The sequence below is a fragment of the Pollachius pollachius genome (assembly GCF_949987615.1).
Source record: "Pollachius pollachius genome assembly, chromosome: 1".
Taxonomy (NCBI): domain Eukaryota; kingdom Metazoa; phylum Chordata; class Actinopteri; order Gadiformes; family Gadidae; genus Pollachius; species Pollachius pollachius.
Window position 1 is genome coordinate 9,945,599 of NC_136934.1, and position 20,000 is coordinate 9,965,598.

General features: G+C 44.4%; 1 protein-coding gene across 2 annotated transcripts in view; it reads right to left on the reverse strand.

Moving 5' to 3' along the window:
- The window catches only part of bmpr1ba (bone morphogenetic protein receptor, type IBa), a 61,472-nt gene that overhangs the window by 24,285 nt on the left and 17,187 nt on the right, over positions 1-20,000 (reverse strand). For both annotated transcript variants that reach the window (XM_079732801.1, XM_079732800.1), the window contains exons 2-3: positions 17,245-17,318; positions 866-1,313 (exon numbers count right to left, since the gene is read on the reverse strand). In XM_079732801.1, coding sequence (XP_079588927.1) covers positions 866-983 — 118 coding nt within the window. In that variant the 5' untranslated portion in view covers positions 984-1,313; positions 17,245-17,318. The remainder of the gene's footprint in view (positions 1-865; positions 1,314-17,244; positions 17,319-20,000) is intronic.

Below are 20,000 nucleotides of genomic sequence, written 5' to 3' on the forward strand. Positions count from 1 at the left end.
CAAGTGAGGGTTCCCAGAAGAGATATCAATTGGTCCCATATTATGAGTTATCATGGTGGAGGAGATAATATACAGTATGTGTCCGGAAAGATGAGCCGCACGCAGGAAGAACCAAACAAAAAAACGGGGAAAAACCGAGAGCCCTGCTAGACTGATGCCAGCTCTGTAGTGTCAATAATCTACCTAGGGCAGAAGAGCTGAAGGGGACTCAGGGTCAAGCAATAAAACTCTCAAAGACCGCCCTTATGAAATGCTCTGAGCTTAACGCTTAACTCATTCAAATGAAAACAAATTAGATCAAGAAGATCATCAATTGGTTCCAAAAGGCTCTTTTCTGAAGGTTGAGGTTTGCATGTAAGATGCTGCTGTCAAATGAAGCGTTGATTTGAAAATACAGTTCAACCGTAATGCTTTAAACAACACAATAGAGAGGAATCTCATCTAAAGCCCAAAACACCCTCAATTTCAAAATGTTTACTATTATTCAACACATGCGTTTCCTTTGGGTGAATTCAACATTTATTGTGTAATCTTGTATATAACAGCCGTAGCAGCAGTGCCTGGCCATTGTGAACTGATAGAACCGAATGAAAACACAAGGACTCCGCGACTGTTGCTTAGAGCCAGCAGCACAGCAGGGGCTAACACAGAAATAATTTGTCCACCATATTTTAGTTAACACCATCACTCCTTTTCACCCCAACCAAAGGTCTCAGCAAGACTCTAGAAACGCAGCAAGTGTTTTTAGGAAAGGCAAACTTGACCCACACTGTAGTAGCGAGCAACAGCAAACGTTGTCAAGCCGAAGAAACAAAGTGAAAGAGGCCAAATAAAATGAAGAGAAGGGAGGTATGCGAGGACTCACCGTTAGCCATTAGCCCGCTGAGAGACAGCACCAGACCCAGGAGCAGTAGAGGGCGAGTGGGGCTGCAGAGACGCAGGGGCGCCTGGGCAGCAAGCAGCCCTTCTCCCTGCTCTAGCATGGTAGTGACTGGCTCTGCTCCGCTCTTCTCCCCACTCTTTAGTCTGCAGCACACACAGCAGGCTCCACCACTCTCACACACACACACACACACACACACACACACACACACACACCGCCGCTCACCGTGTGCGTGCACGCGTGTGTCTCAGCCAGAGGGAGAGAGAGAGAGAGAGAGAGAGAGAGAGAGAGAGAGAGAGAGAGAGAGAGAGAGAGAGAGAGAGAGAGCAAGAAGGACAGGGCATGCAAGCTCCTGTCCAGACAGCGCCGCGGTAGTAACAGTAGTTGCAGTAGTTGCGGTCCTCAACGCAGTCTGACAGTAGCTGCCCAGCTGCAAGGGAGAGAGAGCGAGAGAGGGAGGGTGGGAGAGGAGGGAGGGGGAGAGAGGGGGGAGGGAGAGAGGGAGGTAGATATAGAGAGGGAAAGAGAGGGAGGGAGGGGGACACAGCAAAGAGTGGGAATTACCTCACTTGTAGGGAGTAGTAGGGGATAGTACACACACACACACACACACACAACCACCCCCCCCCCCCTCCCCACAAACACGCACACACACACACACACACACACACACACACACAACCCCCCCCCCCCCCTCCCCACAAACACGCACACACACACACACACACACACACACACACACACACACACACACACACACACACACACACACACACACAAACACACACAGACGCAGAAGTCGGGGGCAGAAAGAAACATCAGGGTCTGGCTGGGCTGGGATCTGAAGACCAGGGAGATCTTCAAAACAAGCAGCAAGATCTATCTATCTATTGAGTGTGTGTGTGTGTGTGTCTGCAGTAGCTCAACAGTGTGTTTGTGTGTGTGTGTGTGTGTGTGTGTGTGTGTGTGTGTGTAGGCCTGCTGTGCCTTAACAGTATCCAGTCTTAATTTAATTTACATTCTCGGTGACAGTGGAAGGAATAGCAGGGCTCTGCTGATGAAAACCAGTGAAGCGATGAATGCAACCAAATAAATAAACATTAAATAGTCATAACACAAGGGACATACATTCGAAATGTTGCATGTGATAACTTGAACCACTATAGGATGTTACACATGTTATAATGGTGTGTGCTATAACGGGGTTTGTTTAAATATTTCTAGACTTTTGTTTCACATCCTTGTATCCTTTTAATGGAGTGAAACTGCAAATCGCCTAAACGGCACTCAGCTTGGACCCCTGAGAGAAGGAAAGACGCACAATTGAACTGAACAGAAGTGCAAAAGGCAAGTTACAGCTTAAAACCCCAAAAATGCTCACCGAAGTTACTTTATTTTTCCTGACTCTAAGTCCTCAGGTGTTTTTTCATTTGAACACATGCAATAATGGTTTTCATTTTGACATCACGGTAAACAGGTTTAAAACAAACACAGCTGTTAATCCTCATTCTGTTTTGCCTCTCCACCTGTGTGGTGGACACAGTTGACCAATCAGATTGCAGAGATAAAGACACAGTGAAGAACACTGTGGGAGACATGACATCACTCTAGCCTTGGGCGTTTTTTCCCCACTAATAAATAAGGGTGCTGCCACTCCTTCTAATAGGCCATTTCCTTTATCCCCCTGCCTGTGTGTGTGTGTGTGTGTGTGTGTGTGTGTGTGTGTGTGTGTGTGTGTGTGTGTGTGTGTGTGTGTGTGTGTGTGCGTGTGTGCGCACGTGAGTTCTGAGTGCTTTGTGGGTTGTTGAACACATTTAAGCAAAAGCCAACTGCAGAGTGCAACTGAATTTCCGAACATATTGTCAATATTTGAGCTCCAAACTAATGTATTCAGCGCATTAGATTCCAGGAGACAACTCAGAAGGCCCGTGCTGTGGTCTCTGCTCAAAAGGTTTCCTTTGGGATCCTGACACCCTTTGTGCAGTCGAGATTGTTGGATTCATGTCGTGTTAAAGCCCAGGCTGGGTTTTTTTCTACCACACAGCGGTCCGTATCTTTAGAAGCCTCCGCTGCTCTGTTTGTAGCCGTCTCCTGTTTCTCACACTTTGGTCACATTGTTCATTAGAGACTGACAATGGCCGCCCTGGCCCCTTCGATGACAGGAAAAAATCACTTGACAAATAAACAAGCCTGGCCCAGCGCTGCCCTCTCTCCCTCTCTCTCTCTCTCTCTCTCTCTCTCTCTCTGTCTCCTCTCCACTCTTCCGCATCGCCTGCACCTCCCCTGCCTCCATACCTCTTCTCCCCTTTCATGTTGTTCTCTTTCGCCCCCTTCTTTCTTCTTCTTTTTCTCATCCTTAATAATAATGCACACTACACCACCCCTTCCCCTCCTTTAGTTTCTTCGCCTATCATTCCTGCCCCTCGACAGAGCTCTGCCACCACCCCTCCTCCTCCTCCTCCTCCACCTCCTCCAGTGAACCAGAATGCCATTTCAAGCATGTCCGACCACGGGAAGCCTTTTGAAAACTGTGACAGCGTTTGCCCCCAATCCAAGCTAGCTGTGAAACTGAATGGGTGTCTGAGTGTGGGTGTGTGTGTGTGTGTGTGTGTGTGTGTGTGTGTGTGTGTGTGTGTGTGTGTGTGTGTGTGTGTGTGTGTGTGTGTGTGTGTGTGTGTGTGTGTGTGTGTGTGTGTGTGTGTGGAGAGAGAGAGAGAGAGAGAGAGAGAGAGAGAGAGAGAGAGAGATAGTGTGTCAGTGTGTTTTTGTGTTTTTGTGTGCCTGTGATTTTTTAGACAAACAGATGAGAAATCAATTATATTTATTTGGTTTACTTCAAACTACTTGACGGTAAACAGACAGTGGCAGCACACAGAAACACACACACATACACAAGCAAACACACACACACACACACACACACGTAAACGCAAACAAACACACACACACACACACTATATCTCACTTTCTCTTAGTCACACAAATACACACACACACACACACACAAACACCCCTTCTTATATTGCAAAGAGTTGCCCTCATGCTGGTCTTGTGAGGGCTGGCTGGCAGACATTGTTGCCAGTGAAGGATGAGCAGAAACATATTATGCATGAAGGCCAGAGGAGGGAGGGGAGAGATGGAGGAGGGAAAGGGAAAGAGGGACGGTGAACTCAGAAAGGAATTGATGCTGAAACTAAGGCATGGAATGTTTTGCCTGCGTGTTTCAATATTAATGGGTACTATTTGCAACTTAGTCACTCAGCAGACGCTTTCATATGACCTTCTGCATCGCAGATGGCCATATGATGTCATTAAGATGTCATTAAGGGCATAGGCATTTTGCTCAGGGATCCCTCTGACCAATTACTCTGTACCGCTGCTGCTCATGGCATCATTAATGACTGAAAGAGTAATTAACTATTTCCCATTAATGCTCATTAACAACTGATTATTGCGTCGTCACCTAACATGCTCTCACAGTTGTCATGGCAGCAGGACGTTCAATGTCAGGGCCGTGGGTGACTCCGACACCGCTGTTGCCGGTGCGCTTTAACAAGCGCTTATCTCGTATGTTGGGGTGTGCCACTGACTGAACGCCGCCGGGATTTACTGGGTTTTAGGGAAACACCTCCGATGCACAGCGGCGCATCTGCTAATCCCCAACCATTCACCTCGAATCAGCTTTAGACTAACAGGCAGTTTAACATAATCGGCCTTAAACCCATCCATTCACTCCTATTCACTGGAGCATTTACATAGCTATCCTTTTCTGCCAGAGTGGCCCATCGAGAGAGAGAGCATGAAAGAGAGCCAGAGAAGGAGAGAGAGAGAGCCAGAGCCAGAGCCAGAGTGAGAGAGAGAGAGAGAGAGAGAGAGAGAGAGAGAGAGAGAGAGAGAGAGAGAGAGAGAGAGAGAGAGAGAGAGAGAGAGTGAGTCAGAGGAAGATAAATAGAGAGAAAGTAATACAGTAAAAGCGTGTTTATGTGGCAATTGTGGGAAGTGTTGTCTACACAGGAAGTTTACTGTTTGTGCACATGTGCATATGCTTTGTGGTACTCCAAAGGACAAACACAGTCTTGGGGAGTCATGCACGTGGTTCACGTGCATGTGTGTATACACGTGTAGGGTTGTGAATGTGTCAGTATTGTATTGGTGTGTGTTTGTTCATAATGGAGCCTGGGTGAACATGGAAAGCAAATTAGACAGTGGCAGAATGGTTCTCCCTATTGCTAGCTCAGCACGGTTCTAGCCAGCCCAGGGCTTTAGGGGAGAGCCATGCTGAGCATTGCATGAGGTCAGAGAGGCCTTACGGAGGCTGAGAGAGGGATAGAGGGAGGGCTGTAGGAGGGCAGAGAGGGCCAGAGAGAGGGCCAAAGGGAGGCCGAGAGAGGCCAGGAGGGAGGGCTGTAGGAGAGCAGAGAGAGGGCTGGAGAGATGGCCGTAAGAAGGATGAGAGAGGCCAAGAGGGAAAGCTGTATGAGGGAAGAGAGTGGGCTGTAGGAGGGCAGAGAGAGGGTTGTAAAAAGGATGAAACAGGCCCAGAGGGAGAGCTGTAGGAAGGGCAGAGAGAGGGCCAGAGAGAAGGCTGTAAGAAGGACGAGAGAGGCCAAGAGGGAGATATGTACTGGGGCAGAGAGAGGGCTGTAGGACAGAGAGAGGGCCAGAGGACAGAGAAAGTGCCATGCTGTATGACCCGTTAAAACCATCCTCATGCTCAAGAGAACCTTGTCACAGGGAAAACATCCGGCCACTTATTTTTACAGACACAAACAAATGTGTCTGTAAAAATCTCTCTTTTTTCCTTCATCATTTCTTTCTTTGCTGCCACCCCCACTTGACAAACATGCACGGCAGCCATCCGACACACACACACACACACACACACACACACACACACACACACACACACACTCCTCCTAGGCTTGAAGCTCTTTAAAGTTAATGAACGCCTAATGATAGATTGGTAATGAATTTTACAGCTCGTTCCACACATTGTGAATCAACTGAGTGTGTGGCTTTACGGCCACTATAAAATCATTTACATGGATAGGTGTGGTGAGGGAAAGGTGGCACGGGAAAAAATGAATAGCTGAAATGTAATTAAAAAATCATAAATAACTCGGTGCTTTGAAAAATGTTTAGCATGGCCTTAAGCTATTTGGCGTGTAACTGCAGTTTACCAAGGTTTTTCCCATTGATATTGGATATTTTGTTGCAGCACTTTGCTGTGATTTATTAGTTACAGTAAAAGTGGAAAAGGTGGAATTTGTCCACGCTAACCAGTGCATTATGAAGAACTCGACCATCGAAGTGTACAAAGCTAAAAATACTAGTTTCTCTGTGGTCTGAAGAAAGAATACGCCAGATACACGTTAAAAAAAATAAATAAATTCTCCAATTGGACAAAAGGGCGGTATGTGAAAAATGTGTTGGGAAGTTTGTGTCGAATAGCCGAGAGAGGAGTCACACATAGGGCCACCTGCGCTGTGGGAGCTAGGAGCGAGAGAGGCAGGGAGACAGAGAGACGGGGGAGGGAAAGAAAGGAAAAGAGAGAGAGAGACACCCAAGACAGGGGGGCTCAGCGGCTTCTCCGCTTAGAAACGGTGACTACTCTGGCTATGATCAGCAACAGTTTAGTAAATAACCAGTGCCACTGTTTGTCTGTAAGAATGCGCCCACTGGTAATTCTTCCATGGGGAGAAGTAGAGAGAGGGGCAGTTTGATTGTATTTAGCATACCTGTAGCCCAATCTACATATGTAAATGTAGCAATTCAGAGCTCACACAATAAATTATATGAAGTGACATCAGCAGTGAAGTGACATCGGTGTAGCGACAGACTTAATGGTGGATAACAACCACAACAACAACACACACGCACACACATACAAACACACACACACACACACACACACACACACACACACACACACACACACACACACACACACTAGCACACATGCACAAAAATATCCAAAGCTAAAGTATGGCATACATCACAAAACACATTAACATGAACACAAAACGCAACAGAACTGCCATTGTCCACAATTTATGAATGAATGTTTTCCAGATGTTGCTTGCCTCTTTCAGATAAGTTATTCGGTGAAATGCCATAATTGAATTTGTAAACATTAAAGGTGACAAATAAAGTAAGAAGGATCTACCATATATCACTAAAAGATGGAGTCAAAGAAAGCACGAGAGAAAAAGATGGACTTATAGAATAACAAAAAGAAAAGAGGAAAAATAAGGAGGAAAGGAATAAAACAGAATATGGGAAAAGAGAATAAAGGAAAAAGAAGACAGATTGAGCTGACGCTACAGTTAGAAACCTGACCCGCAAACGGCCTGTACCCCCACACCTGCAAAGGCCGACACACAGACACGCGCACGCACACACACACACACACACACACACACACACACACACACACACACACACACACATACACAAACACACATGAAACACAAATGCCCACAACACCGACCAGAACGCCGTCCACACAGGGCCAAAAGGGCGACCATTTGAACAAGCGATTGTGTGCCATCTGTTAAACCAAAACACTAGCACTCTGTGATGATCCATTCCCATAGACTTTACCAAACACCACGAAACATCCTGCCAGGCCCAGACACACAGCATGTTGTGGACGAGTTCAAAGCAGCTCCGTGTGAGAGAGGTTAGAGGTGAAGGAGAGAGAGAGTGAGAGAACGAGAGAGAGAGCGAGGGCACACCAAAGAGGAATTAGTGTGAAGCGAGATGAGGGGATGGAGAAGTCAGGTAAGGTTCAGTTAGATGGTGGTAGAAGAGACACTTGGACATTTGGAATGGTCAAAGTCTGTATATCGTGTATAGGGGATCAAATATTTTGTGGTATATGTGACTGTTTTGTTTGTTAACTGCGTGTGTGTGTGTGTGTGTGTGTGTGTGTGTGTGTGTGTGTGTGTGTGTGTGTGTGTGTGTGTGTGTGTGTGTGTGTTCTCGTCTCTACTTTGAAAAACCAAAACATTAAACTAATGAATTAAATGTTGTGATGATGTGATGACGAGGAGGATTATCGTGATTTAATAAACACAACTATTTATGACAGGGGAAAACCTTATGGAAGTGTAATCCAACATAAAAGAGAGGAGTCTACGGGTGTAGAAAAAAAACACGCATGAAGCACATACATGCAACAGGTCTGTAGCGCTGTAGCAGGTCCACAGCCGCATCCTCCTCATATATATAGACGCTCCCGTGATTGACAGCGTAGAACAGGCTAAGCCGGAAGAGGTGAGAGGCGGGGAGGTGATGGGAGGGGGGCTGAGAGGTGATGGGAGGTGGGAGGAGAGTGTCGTCCAGGGTGGCGGGGGGGGGGGAGGTGGAGGGGTGTGAGGTTTTGCTCGGGGTGAGAGGCGCAGCAGGACAAGAGCGTGGGGAGTTCATGGCCTCGCAGGGCCCTTTTAGCACCGCATAAACAAAGAGATTACAAAGAGGCCCCCGCGCCGCTAACAAGCTGGGCCACCGCCGCGCACCACGCACACTGACCGACACACGCACGTACCACTCACACACCCACACGCACATACCACACCCATACACACACACACACACACACACATATGATTACACACACGCTGACGTGCACGCACACACAAACAGGCACACACAAACGTACACATAGACACTGACACACTGGCACCAACACACACACACACACACACACACACACAGGCGCAAATACAGACGTAACCTCACACACATAGGCACAGACATGCATTCATGCACACACATACGCCCTTTTTAACACACACAAACATATACACGCACGCATATGCATGCAGGCATGTACACAAAAAAACAAACTTGGACACACAGAAATACATACACACACACACACACACGCACACACATGCATGCACACGACTAACGAGCAGCATCACAACACAGTGGCGCCACCTGTCTCCCCTCCACTAATTAACGAGCTCCCGGATCCCGACTGCGAGAATGAGCCGGCAATTAGCAGAGAAGGGAAGAGAGGGATGAATGGATGGAGGGGAAAGAGAGACAGAGAGAGAGAGAGGAATGGACAAGGCCAGGGGAAAGGGGGAGGGTGGAGGGTAATACAAGGGACGGGAAAGGGGAGAAAAGATTGATAGAGGCAGGGGGGCAGGGGGGCAACAGCCGACAGAATGATACAAAGGAAAAATAAATATACAAGGGAGTTATGATTATAACAGGATGACCAGAACAAGCAAAGGGTGCAGGCGAACACATGCTCTGAGGCCATGTTAACTTAACAATCGCATTCTTCAACACAGGAACAAAGCAGCGCTTTGTTCCTGTGTTGAAGGAACAAATGCGAGGTGATGACTTTGTGCAGCCATCACCTCGCATTTCACTTAGAAAACCAATGGCTGACATGCACGATGGAAGAGTTGTATCTGGGATAGGTAAAGCCGGGATGTAACCAGGTGGCTAACCAGGTGTTCCTTCCTCAAGAGGGCAGGGAGAAGGGCCCATGATGGGTAAAGTATATTAAATGGAGTTGGGGGAAAGATGATTCAAATTAAAACATCTCAGTAATGTTAAGCAAAAAATGAAGGCCCTGCACACAAAAGATCCTCTTTATTGCTCTCAGCCTCCGCTTCACACTTATATTTTCTAAAACACACATACAACACACATTCTCTCTGGCCACCTAAAAACAGGCCTCCATTCATACAGACACTGCAACCCCCGTGACCTTTGAACCCTGAGACCTATATACAGAAAGGCCCAAAGACTGGTCACGAAGGGAGGGAGAGAGGTAGGGAGGGAGTGAGTGAGGGAGAGAGAGGCAAAGAGAGAGAGAGATTTTTCCACACTATAATATTTTGGATAACGTTTTTTTAATAGAATGAATAAACAACTCAAACTACCCAAGCAAAGAAACCCATATACTGAGTGGTAAAGGTAAAGTTATCTTGGTACCTACCTTTAACCTTGCTATGTTGGTTCCATCATATTCAACAACATGAACCCATTATGTATTTCCTTATGTGATTGCCTTTGAAAGTATTATCTCTGAGGTGATCTCATGCATAAAGAGGAAAAAATAATCGTGTTATTATTCTAATAGAGAGAGAGTAAGAGAGAGTGAGTGAGATGAAGAGAGAGTGAGGGGAAAGGAAATATATATGCTTACACACACACATAAACACACAAACACAGACACTTGCACACATACATACAACCCTTCAAACACAAAGGAGTGGCAGTGGTGGACACACACCCACACACCCACACGCACACAGACACACACACACAGACACACACACACACACACACACACACAGAAACACACACACACAGAGAAGTCATACAGGCCGAGTTGGCCTTAGGGCCAGGAGCCTCGCTCCAGCTCCCAAATATAGACAAGCCACTGTCGGCCATGTTAAGGTTCATGGCAGGTTCTTCAATGACCACCATGGGCCCTTTATGTCGGGACAACCCCAAACATACCTTACGCACCAAGGCCTGCATTCATGCATGCATGTTTTGGCACAGATGTAGGCAAGCCGATTTATTTTACATGTATGTGGGTATACAACAGTGATTTGAATGGAGGTAGACACGAATGCTTAGAATACCTTTTTTTAGATTCCGTATTAATTAAACATGGCTAAACCACACATTTTTTCTATCAAATTTAAACTAGAATTTGAATCGCTGAAACATCGATGCTACAAAAAGCCCAATCTTATTCTCACTTATCTATCAACCTATTTATCTTTCTATCTATCTATCATCTGGGATGACCTTATTCATGGTGTCCATTTTGTCTGTAACTGAGGAGGAACCTTCTCTAGCGGAATACATACAACACTCTGACCCTTCGATGTGACCTTTGCCCTGAGCTAACTGGACCTGGCATGCCCCAACTTCCGAGTGAATTTTGTGGGTGCATGTTTGTTCTCGTTGATTCGCACTGGATGCGGAAATATACTTTTATTTATAATCTATATTGAACTCATTTAATATAGGTTATTATGTTCAAGTTTGAGAGTGCATGAGTGTGTTCATACATGTTCACTCCTGCTACAAAGACACAGACATCTGTTAAGACACTACAGCAGAAACCATGCGTGGCCTTTACGGTTCGCCACAAGCTGACATCACCTGCGTTGAAGGACAACGGATGATGTGTCAATGTTCTGCTCTACTCTCGAGCTAGAAATCTATTTTGAAGCTCTTGGTCACTTAATGTGTGAAAATTGTGTCCCGAATCACCAGCTTCATGATTCCTGTCCAACCTCTTTATAACATGTATGTACAATTTGGTGTTTCAGAAAAACCTTTTCGGACACTGCCACTTGGTATATGTAATAACACTTGACACATTCCATTATGTGTCAAGCGTGTGGTGCGTGGGTATGTGTGTGCAAATGCATGAACATGTGTGTGTCTGTGCATGCGCAAGTGTGTGTGTTTGTGTGTGTGTGTGTGTGTGTGTCAGTGCATGGGCGTGTGTGTGTGTGTGTGTGTGTGTGTGTGTGTATGTATGTGTGTGTGTGTGTTTGTGTGTGTGTGTGTATGTGCTGGTTATGGGGGGTATGGACGTCTTCAAGTTACACACTCTGGGTGGTCTTACGTGCAGCTGCAACTTTGATACCAGTGTGTTGAAGTAATGTACATCTAGCGTCCCGACACTTTGTACGTGGTGTGTATTGCAAATTCCCAAGATAAAAAACGCCCCACATCAAACTGCGTGTTTCCACTTAGGATTGGATTTCTAAAATCTGTCGTCTCTACAGCCTGTGAACCGTGTTTAGTGTGACTACTCTAGGTCCGTTGCACAGTTGAATTTATTGAGGAATAACAGGATTAGACTGTCAAACAACACAACAAATACTGAGATCTGAATTTCTGAATCAGTTATAAAGAGTTTTGGCTGTGACTCCCAAGTCTCTCGGAAATGAGCGGCAAGGTACAATAGGTTTGTCAACAACACATGCAAACGTATTTGGCAGACATCACAACGCACACACACACACAGACACAGGCACACACAAACAGAAATCTGGGTGAATTGACCTCCACTATACCTCCACGCATTTGCATCCTCCCACATTCCACTACCGAGCGCTAGTTACATTGCTCAAAGACATAGATTATTATTTTGTATTCAATTAACTCTTATAAAAAAGGACACATCCTGTCTAATTACTAATACATTTTATTGCATTTTAAAATATATTGTAAATGTCCAGGTCACGCTAATTCCTCTAACTCCCCCCCTCCACCCCCTCACACTCCGGCCAGGGGATGAGCATCTCAAACACGGGTTAGCTGATGTTAGTCAAGGTCCCCGACCCAACAACGCGAGTCACAAGCCGCTGTGTGTAACTCAATCGCCTCATTACTCCCTGAACCCAGGGCCACAAAGAGGCCCTTCAAGTGTGTGCCTGCCTGTGTGTGTGTGCGTGTGTGTGTGTGTGTGTGTGTGTGTGTGTGTGTGTGTGTGTGTGTGTGTGTAAGGGTACCGGTATGTGTGTGTGTGTGTGTGTGTGTGTGTGTGTGTATGTGTGTGTGTGTGTGTGTGTGTGTGTGTGTGTGTGTGTTGATGAACATGTATCCAGATTGAATAAATAACCTTGTTTTGCCCTAATAAGATAGGTTGTTCAGGTACTGACTCAAAGATAACAACTCTATAGCCGTGTCCAATATAAGACACCAATATCTCACCCATACCTACAGTGGAGGCATGTGCACTTATTCTGAGAGAATCCGTCATTTAATGGAGAGCCTTGGTAGCTTACTTTGAATTCTTCTTACTGCAAGTGCTGTGAGGAAAAGCAAAACTAGACAAATATCCCTCAAGCTATACACAGACATTACAAAGTTAATGAAATTATAATCTGCTTTATTTTTATCTCTACTTTTCTTCTCATCTTCTGATTGACTCGACCGAAAAGGGTGTCCATCACACACATCATGAGAAACTATTTAACCATATTTAGCATTCTGGTATGCAGCTGCATACAGGAATGCAGATTTTCATGCTTAGCATTTGACTATGCCTCACAGTTTCTACTAATTGAATGCTATTTCTGATTAACTGTGATTACTATAATTGAAGCTTGTGCCTTGACATTAACCCACAATTATATTCGCATTATGCATTATGTTCTAATACACTCCTATTGATCCCTGAACGGAGGCATCTCTCCTACATGTTCCTGGTGTCTTCTGTTTACTTCTCTTCTGAGAGTGTCCTTCTGGGGGTCAGGTGGGGTCATCCAACGCAGGCCTGTGAAGCCATTTGGGAGCGGCAGATGCGATGAAAGGCAATACAAAACGAACACACGCAAGTGAGACACATAGTGCTAACAACCAATTAGATGCCGCTTGTGTCCGTCCACAGAGAGTGGTTAAATGGGACAGCTCTTCCCCGTGATGTTTGTAAAGACACAAGTTGGATGGGCGGCTCAACGCTGAGGGGAGGTGTGAGACAGACCTTACGCAGGAGCTGGCTAACAGGAGTCACAAGAGAGCAGGGGGAGATACATTTAGACCCATGCCTTGGACTCATGTAACGAAAATGATTAACATTGAGGTTACGGTTGAATGGCGGATTAATGAATATGAGAACTTTTTATCACACATGACGATGAGGATCAAAATCCTTAGGTTTCATATTTCCACAATGTTTTGTAATACCAAATATAACAAAAATAATGAATGTTACATTGCATCAATGAAAGTTGCGACAATGTTTAACAAAACAAGTGCTTTACAATACAATTATCAGAAAGACAAGAGAAAATCCTGCTGGGAATGAGTCTGTGCTTGAGTATGTTTGCGTTACTTTTCTCTCTCCAACATCCATGTGTCAGGATGGCCTTGGGGTGCTGGTCTATAAATTAATTAAAGAGGGCAGCACTCTGGAAGTGTCTGGAAGTTTATGACCAAGAGCAATGAAACCATTGGTTGGCAGAGGCAGCCTATGAATGGGACTGTGCTGAAGTGATGAGACGACTAGTTTACTGAAAACGTCAAGAATGTAGCGTTGCTTTCCTCCATTTCAGATAATAAAATAAATCATAATATAATTAATAATGTTTTGGCTGCAGACAAATCAAATGTATCACTTAGGTCTCTGGTAACTTGGCATTAGCGATTATTTATGACATGTTATAGAGTCAATGATTAATAAGTTGTCCATAGGTAAATTAAAAAAAGTAAAAAAGTGAAATTAAAGAAATAACAATAGCCTACACTGGATGGCTATTGGTTAGTGGTTATATATAACTGCTCTGTGAATCATATTCCAAAAATAAGCCCTACACAGTTTTTTTAGAAACTGTCCAGGGTTTAATTGTCTATATCTTGGCATGGACATGTGTTATACTCATATATTCTGTATACAAGTATATATAAGTAGGCAAGGCTTATACTCATGATCAGGGCCTTTCACAACATGCCGTGTCTGGCCGGCCAATGAACTCCAACTGATGGAAGCGCGCTGAGTGCACAGCACTGCATGAGGATGCTTATCACTGCATGCTAGTGGGATGAAAGAACACACACACACCCCAGCTTCACTTCACCTCCACTGCCCCCTTTGAAAGAGAAATTAGCGCCACCTGAAGCGGAACCGTGTCCATCACAAAAACACCTCTCCACACTGCCAGCAGGTGTCCCTCAACAAGCCCGAAGGACCCCCTCCCCCAAACCCCCACTGCTGCAGAGACATTAAAACAAAACACACCCCGGGAGGGTGCCCGACCTCACTACTACTAACAATACCAATGGATAACTGTGGTGGGGTTTTAAACCTTGGGGACTTTGACAGAACCAACCCACTTGGCTGGGACTCGCAGAGACTTTATCTCCCAACCCTGTCCATTGTGTTGGACTTCAGGTAAGCTATGATAAATGGCAGGTTAGGAGCTTTAATCTATTTTGGTTTTAATGCATACAGTTTTCAATGTTATTTCTCAAGGTCCCTCCCCCTTAATGAGATTGATACTGTGGTGGACTAAAATGTTAACAGGTTGGTCACATCAAACCAACAGGGCTATATTTGTTTGGCTTCCTTCCCACCGGTTTGTTATGTGATTGTGTTATTAGTATAACCATGACCAGGTGAACCATTCACTCCGGAGAGGGGAGACCCTGAGCCTTACAACTTGTGTGGTACTTTGCAACACTTGCAAAATACTAGAGACAGTAGTGACCTCTGCAGTCAATATGGAATACATGCAAGATGGCAGAAAATATCGATAAGCTTCACTACACCTATTGACCGTATCATCACCTTTAAACATATATAATCAGTGTTATGGTAAATACACGATAACATACACAAGGAAGAAAAGTTAAAAAACAAAATGGGCTTTTTTGTGGCTTAGCGGACAGGACAGTGAAGAGAGAAAGGAAAGTGGGTTTAGGAAGAGGAATGAAATAAAGCCTAGGATAACAGGATGGAATCAAACCTGGATCGCTACAAGGCATACTAGAGTAATAAAGCAAATTCGAATCATTTTTAGAGAACTGATATGTGTATGTTTCATAATTGTAATCGTACTAGTACACTTTTACTTTGAAAAAGTTATATATTTTTAAGTTTTGCCTTTGTTGTGGCCCACCGCAACTTAACCGAGGTTAAGGATGTGCAGACTTTAAATACAAAGGGTATAAACAGTGGTGTCGCATGTCAGTGGCATACTGGGGAGGCTGTTGCTGTCCACACCGGGATTAAGATAGAGCCCGTAGCCCCCTCTTATAGAGCCCTAAGTACTTTCTGCTGAGCAGGCTGCTCAACGCTAGCACTGCTGACTGTGTGTGTGTGTGTGTGTGTGTGTGTGTGTGTGTGTGTGTGTGTGTGTGTGTGTGTGTGTGTGTGTGTGTGTGTTTGTGTTTGTTGGTTTGTGTTTTAGCATCAGTATGAGATTGTGCGGACATTGTGCAGGGTCATACTGACAGAAAGAATGGAAGTAAGAAAGCAATGAAGACTAGAAAGTATGTCAAAGTCGTTGAAATTCCCCCTGCGCAACATGTCCGGAAATAAAATTAATTTCTAAACTGTCATCCTATGGCTTAAGGCATTGAAAAATTGTCAAAGTAAATAAAGATTTTGTGAAAAACTAGACTTAAACATGTTTGATTATGATGCATGCATGCAATGCATTCTATCACAATAAAATATGGAATTCATTGGGATTCCCCCAGAGGAATACTATTAATATTAATAATATAAAACTTGGACCATTTTTAGGAACTATTACCCAGATTTGACCTGGTGTGGACCACATATACACAAGACTTTGCAGAGAGATGTAATGGAAAGAAAAAAAAGTCTATTTCTTTTATCCCCATTATCGAGTTCATGACCTCACTGCTGGCTTGTTTTCCTCTTTTTTAGGCTCACACATATACACATGTACAAATTCAATCTGATACACACATACCATCTGTCATCTCCTTACACACACACACACACACACATGCACACAAACACAGTCACAGTCTCATGCACACACACAATGCCCGACTGAGTCTCTCAGGGCAGTGCCTTTCAGCGAAACAATTACGTTTTTCTGTACACCTGTGTGTGTGTGTGTGTGTGTGTGTGTGTGTGTGTGTGTGTGTGTGTGTGTGTGTGTGTGTGTGTGTGTGTGTGTGTGTGTGTGTGTGTGTGTGTGTGTGCGTGAGTGAGTGAGTGCAGGCGTGTGCGTGCCTGCAGGTGTGTGTGTGTGTGTGTGTGTGTGTGTGTGTGTGTGAGTGTGTGAGTGTGTGAGTGTGTGGGAGTGTAAAACACCTCCTCAGGTTTCAGTAGTTATGGCCTTGCTGAAACATGTGTCTTCTCCTCAGCAGACCCAGACGGCTGATGTTCAACAACACAGAAGGCCAAGCATCAGTTTTAACTCAACTATGAAATACTCAGGGCAGCACGTCCTACCCCCCCCCCCCCCCCCCCCACCCCACCCCCGTTCTCCCGGACATTTACTCCCGAAAAACAACTCTGTGCAGAGCGAAAGTTGTCAGGGTTCTCTTTGTGTTGTCTTTCAAGACATTGCACCTTTCAGTAGTCTCAATGATCCTAACGAGTTAAGACATCACATGTTCTCAGTGTCTGACAAAGAAACCAAGGAAAGCCAAGCAGGTCTTCTAGGAATCCAGGAGGTATAAGGACAGGGGTTTTGAAATATACACTGAAATACATTGTTTAAAGTACAATATTCTGTAGCTAATCGAGTAACAAAAAAGTGTTTCATTTAATAAAAGCTAAATCTTCTGCATATCTTAAAGGTTTTGTTTCAAAGGTAGCTTGACTTCAAAAGTGCATAAATAGAGAAGAATAGAATGTATTTAAGTGAATAATCTCTTACCTTCACACGGAGACCAGGACGACTTGACAGATGCTCTTACAACGAGGATCTGGTTCCCGACTGCTCAGTAGTCCCTGTGCAAAAGAAGGAAAGGTCAGCTAGAACACATGCCTTTGTTGTTTTACCATCCGCTTCACGGTCCAGCTCATACTAATGCCATTGGGTCCATCAGCCGCAGTAAACACAAAATCTCAATCTTCCAATCACAATACCTTAATGTTTTATATTGTCTGTATAATGACACAGAATATGTAAAAATCATATGAAAGCATTTTGTATCAAAAAGCTATGGTAAAAATAAAAATGAAGAAATTGCATGTTGAATGTTCTATTAAATATAATCAATACAGTACATGTTTATGAATATAAACTTTAACCATTTTAAGCAAATTTAAAAATAAAAACATAAGGAACGTTGAAGGAACGCAAAAGTGAATCTTTTTTGTCTCCAAAAATCCTTAGCAGTCATTAATCGGCGTAGTTGACAGATATATACCGCTTTTTTGATAAAGCACATCAGGTCATCGGGTAAGGCTGCTCCACCTGCACAGGTAGACAATTAAAAGCTACCTTGAATCTATTTATATGAACAAATACATTACATATCTGGGTGGGTCAGTTTCTCCATAGCCTCCAGCACACGATACTTGAACTGGATCCATTTCACACAACGTTACTTTTTATTACCTCTCTATAAATCAGTCCAGCTGCATGTGTGTGTGGGTGTGTCTGTGTGTGTGTGTGTGTGTATACATGCATGTGTGCGTGTGATGCTTATTATGTGTGTGTGTGTGTGTGTGTGTGTGTGTGTGTGTGTGTGTGTGTGTGTGATGCTTATTATGTGTGTGTGTGTGTGTGTGTGTGTGTGTGTATCTGGGCCCTATATCTATTTATGCCCCTGAAGTGGCCCCTTTATATGTGCATGTGTATTCCCCATCGGTGAGACCATTGCAGACAAAGAGGTCAATTCATATTGGGTGTTAAAAAGGCCAAGTTGTCCATAAATCAAGACCTTTTAAAAGTTTATATCTCTCTCAAGCAATACTATAGGAAAATGCGCTGAAATTGAAGTTTAATCCACTGAGGGGACTAATAAGTTGCAGAATAAGAAAATAGCATGTGCCATTTGGTGACTGCAACAACCAAGCAAATAGTGCCATTGGTTAGAAAAAAATGGAGAAGACATGAGTATAAATACTGGAATCATTCCGACAAACATCGGTCCCTACTTTACAAAATGGAGGGGAACATGAGAACCAACTGGAAACCACACAGTACAGGGAAAGCAGTGCCCCACCCACGGCCACTGCTGTCGCCCGGCATTATGTGAATTCGCAGGGACCGTTTACAACTTACGCGTGTGGCACAACCAGCCCAGGCCCTGATTTTCCAGCTCGGCTAGTGTCTGATTCGAGGCATGTGGGAAGCACAGAATGCCACAGTTGGTTTCGGTTTACAAGGCCGGCCTACAGGTATCAGAGGCAGGCATGCCAAGGCGAGAGCCAGGCAGCGTGCCAGGCAGGCGCTTGTTTCGAAAAAGGATCAGTGAAGCGGATTACGGCTCAAATCCCTCTTTTCAATGGCTTCTCCAAACTGCCACTCTCTCTCTGCTTCACAAAGGCCAATAAAAAAAACTGACAGGTAGACCGGCAGAGGGAGCGGAAATGGTAATGCATACAAACGTGTGCACCTGTGGACACGGGTAGACACATAAATAAACAAACACACACGCGCTGTGCGCTAAGTGCCTGAAATGCCGGAAATACGTGCCCCAGATTTCTACCCAGGCTTCTCGAGGTGATGTGGCTTTATGGAGCATGCTCACATTTCTCTCGGGCCAATGGGCTTTGCCAAATACTGGGCTAAATACGTTTGCTAAATAGTTTTGAGTACTTTCTTTAATAAATCCCTAGTTCATTCTGCAGATTAGATGACTACTTAGATAACTACTTCTATAACAATTGGTTGCACAGCAAACGATTCAAAAAGAGTGGACCAACACTTAAATGAACTGCTGTAACAGTGCCCTCTATCTGTTGAACGCTCTATATTGACTTGTGTTTGGTTTCTTTTTTCTTTTATTTGCTTCAAAAACGAGAAGGAAATTAAAGTTTTGTTGTCTTCCATCCCGATGACAATTATCTAGGCAGTATCTATTGAAGTGGCTTGTGTAGCAAAAACGGAAATTCTAAAAATAAAGTTTGATATAATTCATTCATAATTAGATTGTACCTGAAGGTTTTTATTGGATTGGAAATCTGCGTGAACCAGGTTATCACACTGTGACATATCTCACTTTGCGTGGCAGGTTTTCCGGCGGAAAATTTTGCCTCTGAAGAGTGGATCTGAAACCATCTGACCTTCTCTAAACAGCAATTATCTGATATTAAAGCCAGCAGGTAGAGTAGAATGCACTGTGGCCGTCGTTTTAGTTAATGTAGAGATAGCGTGCAGTTTATTTTTTATCAAAAGGTTATCGCCATCGACCAATGGATTGATCGTAGAGTTGGACAAAATTCAGTCTACCAAGATTTTATTTGATTGACTACAGCCCTAATCCAAATAAATTGCATAAAACCGCAAACTAAATTTCCAAACATTGATGACCAAGTGACCTCTGCAGTGACCTCATGCCAATCCTCCCATGTAGTTGCACATGCTACAGTTTACACAGCAACCTCACAACAACCTCTCAATGTCAAATGACCAGTTCCGACCCATGATTGGCTCGGTGCCCTAGTCATACCTTACTCATC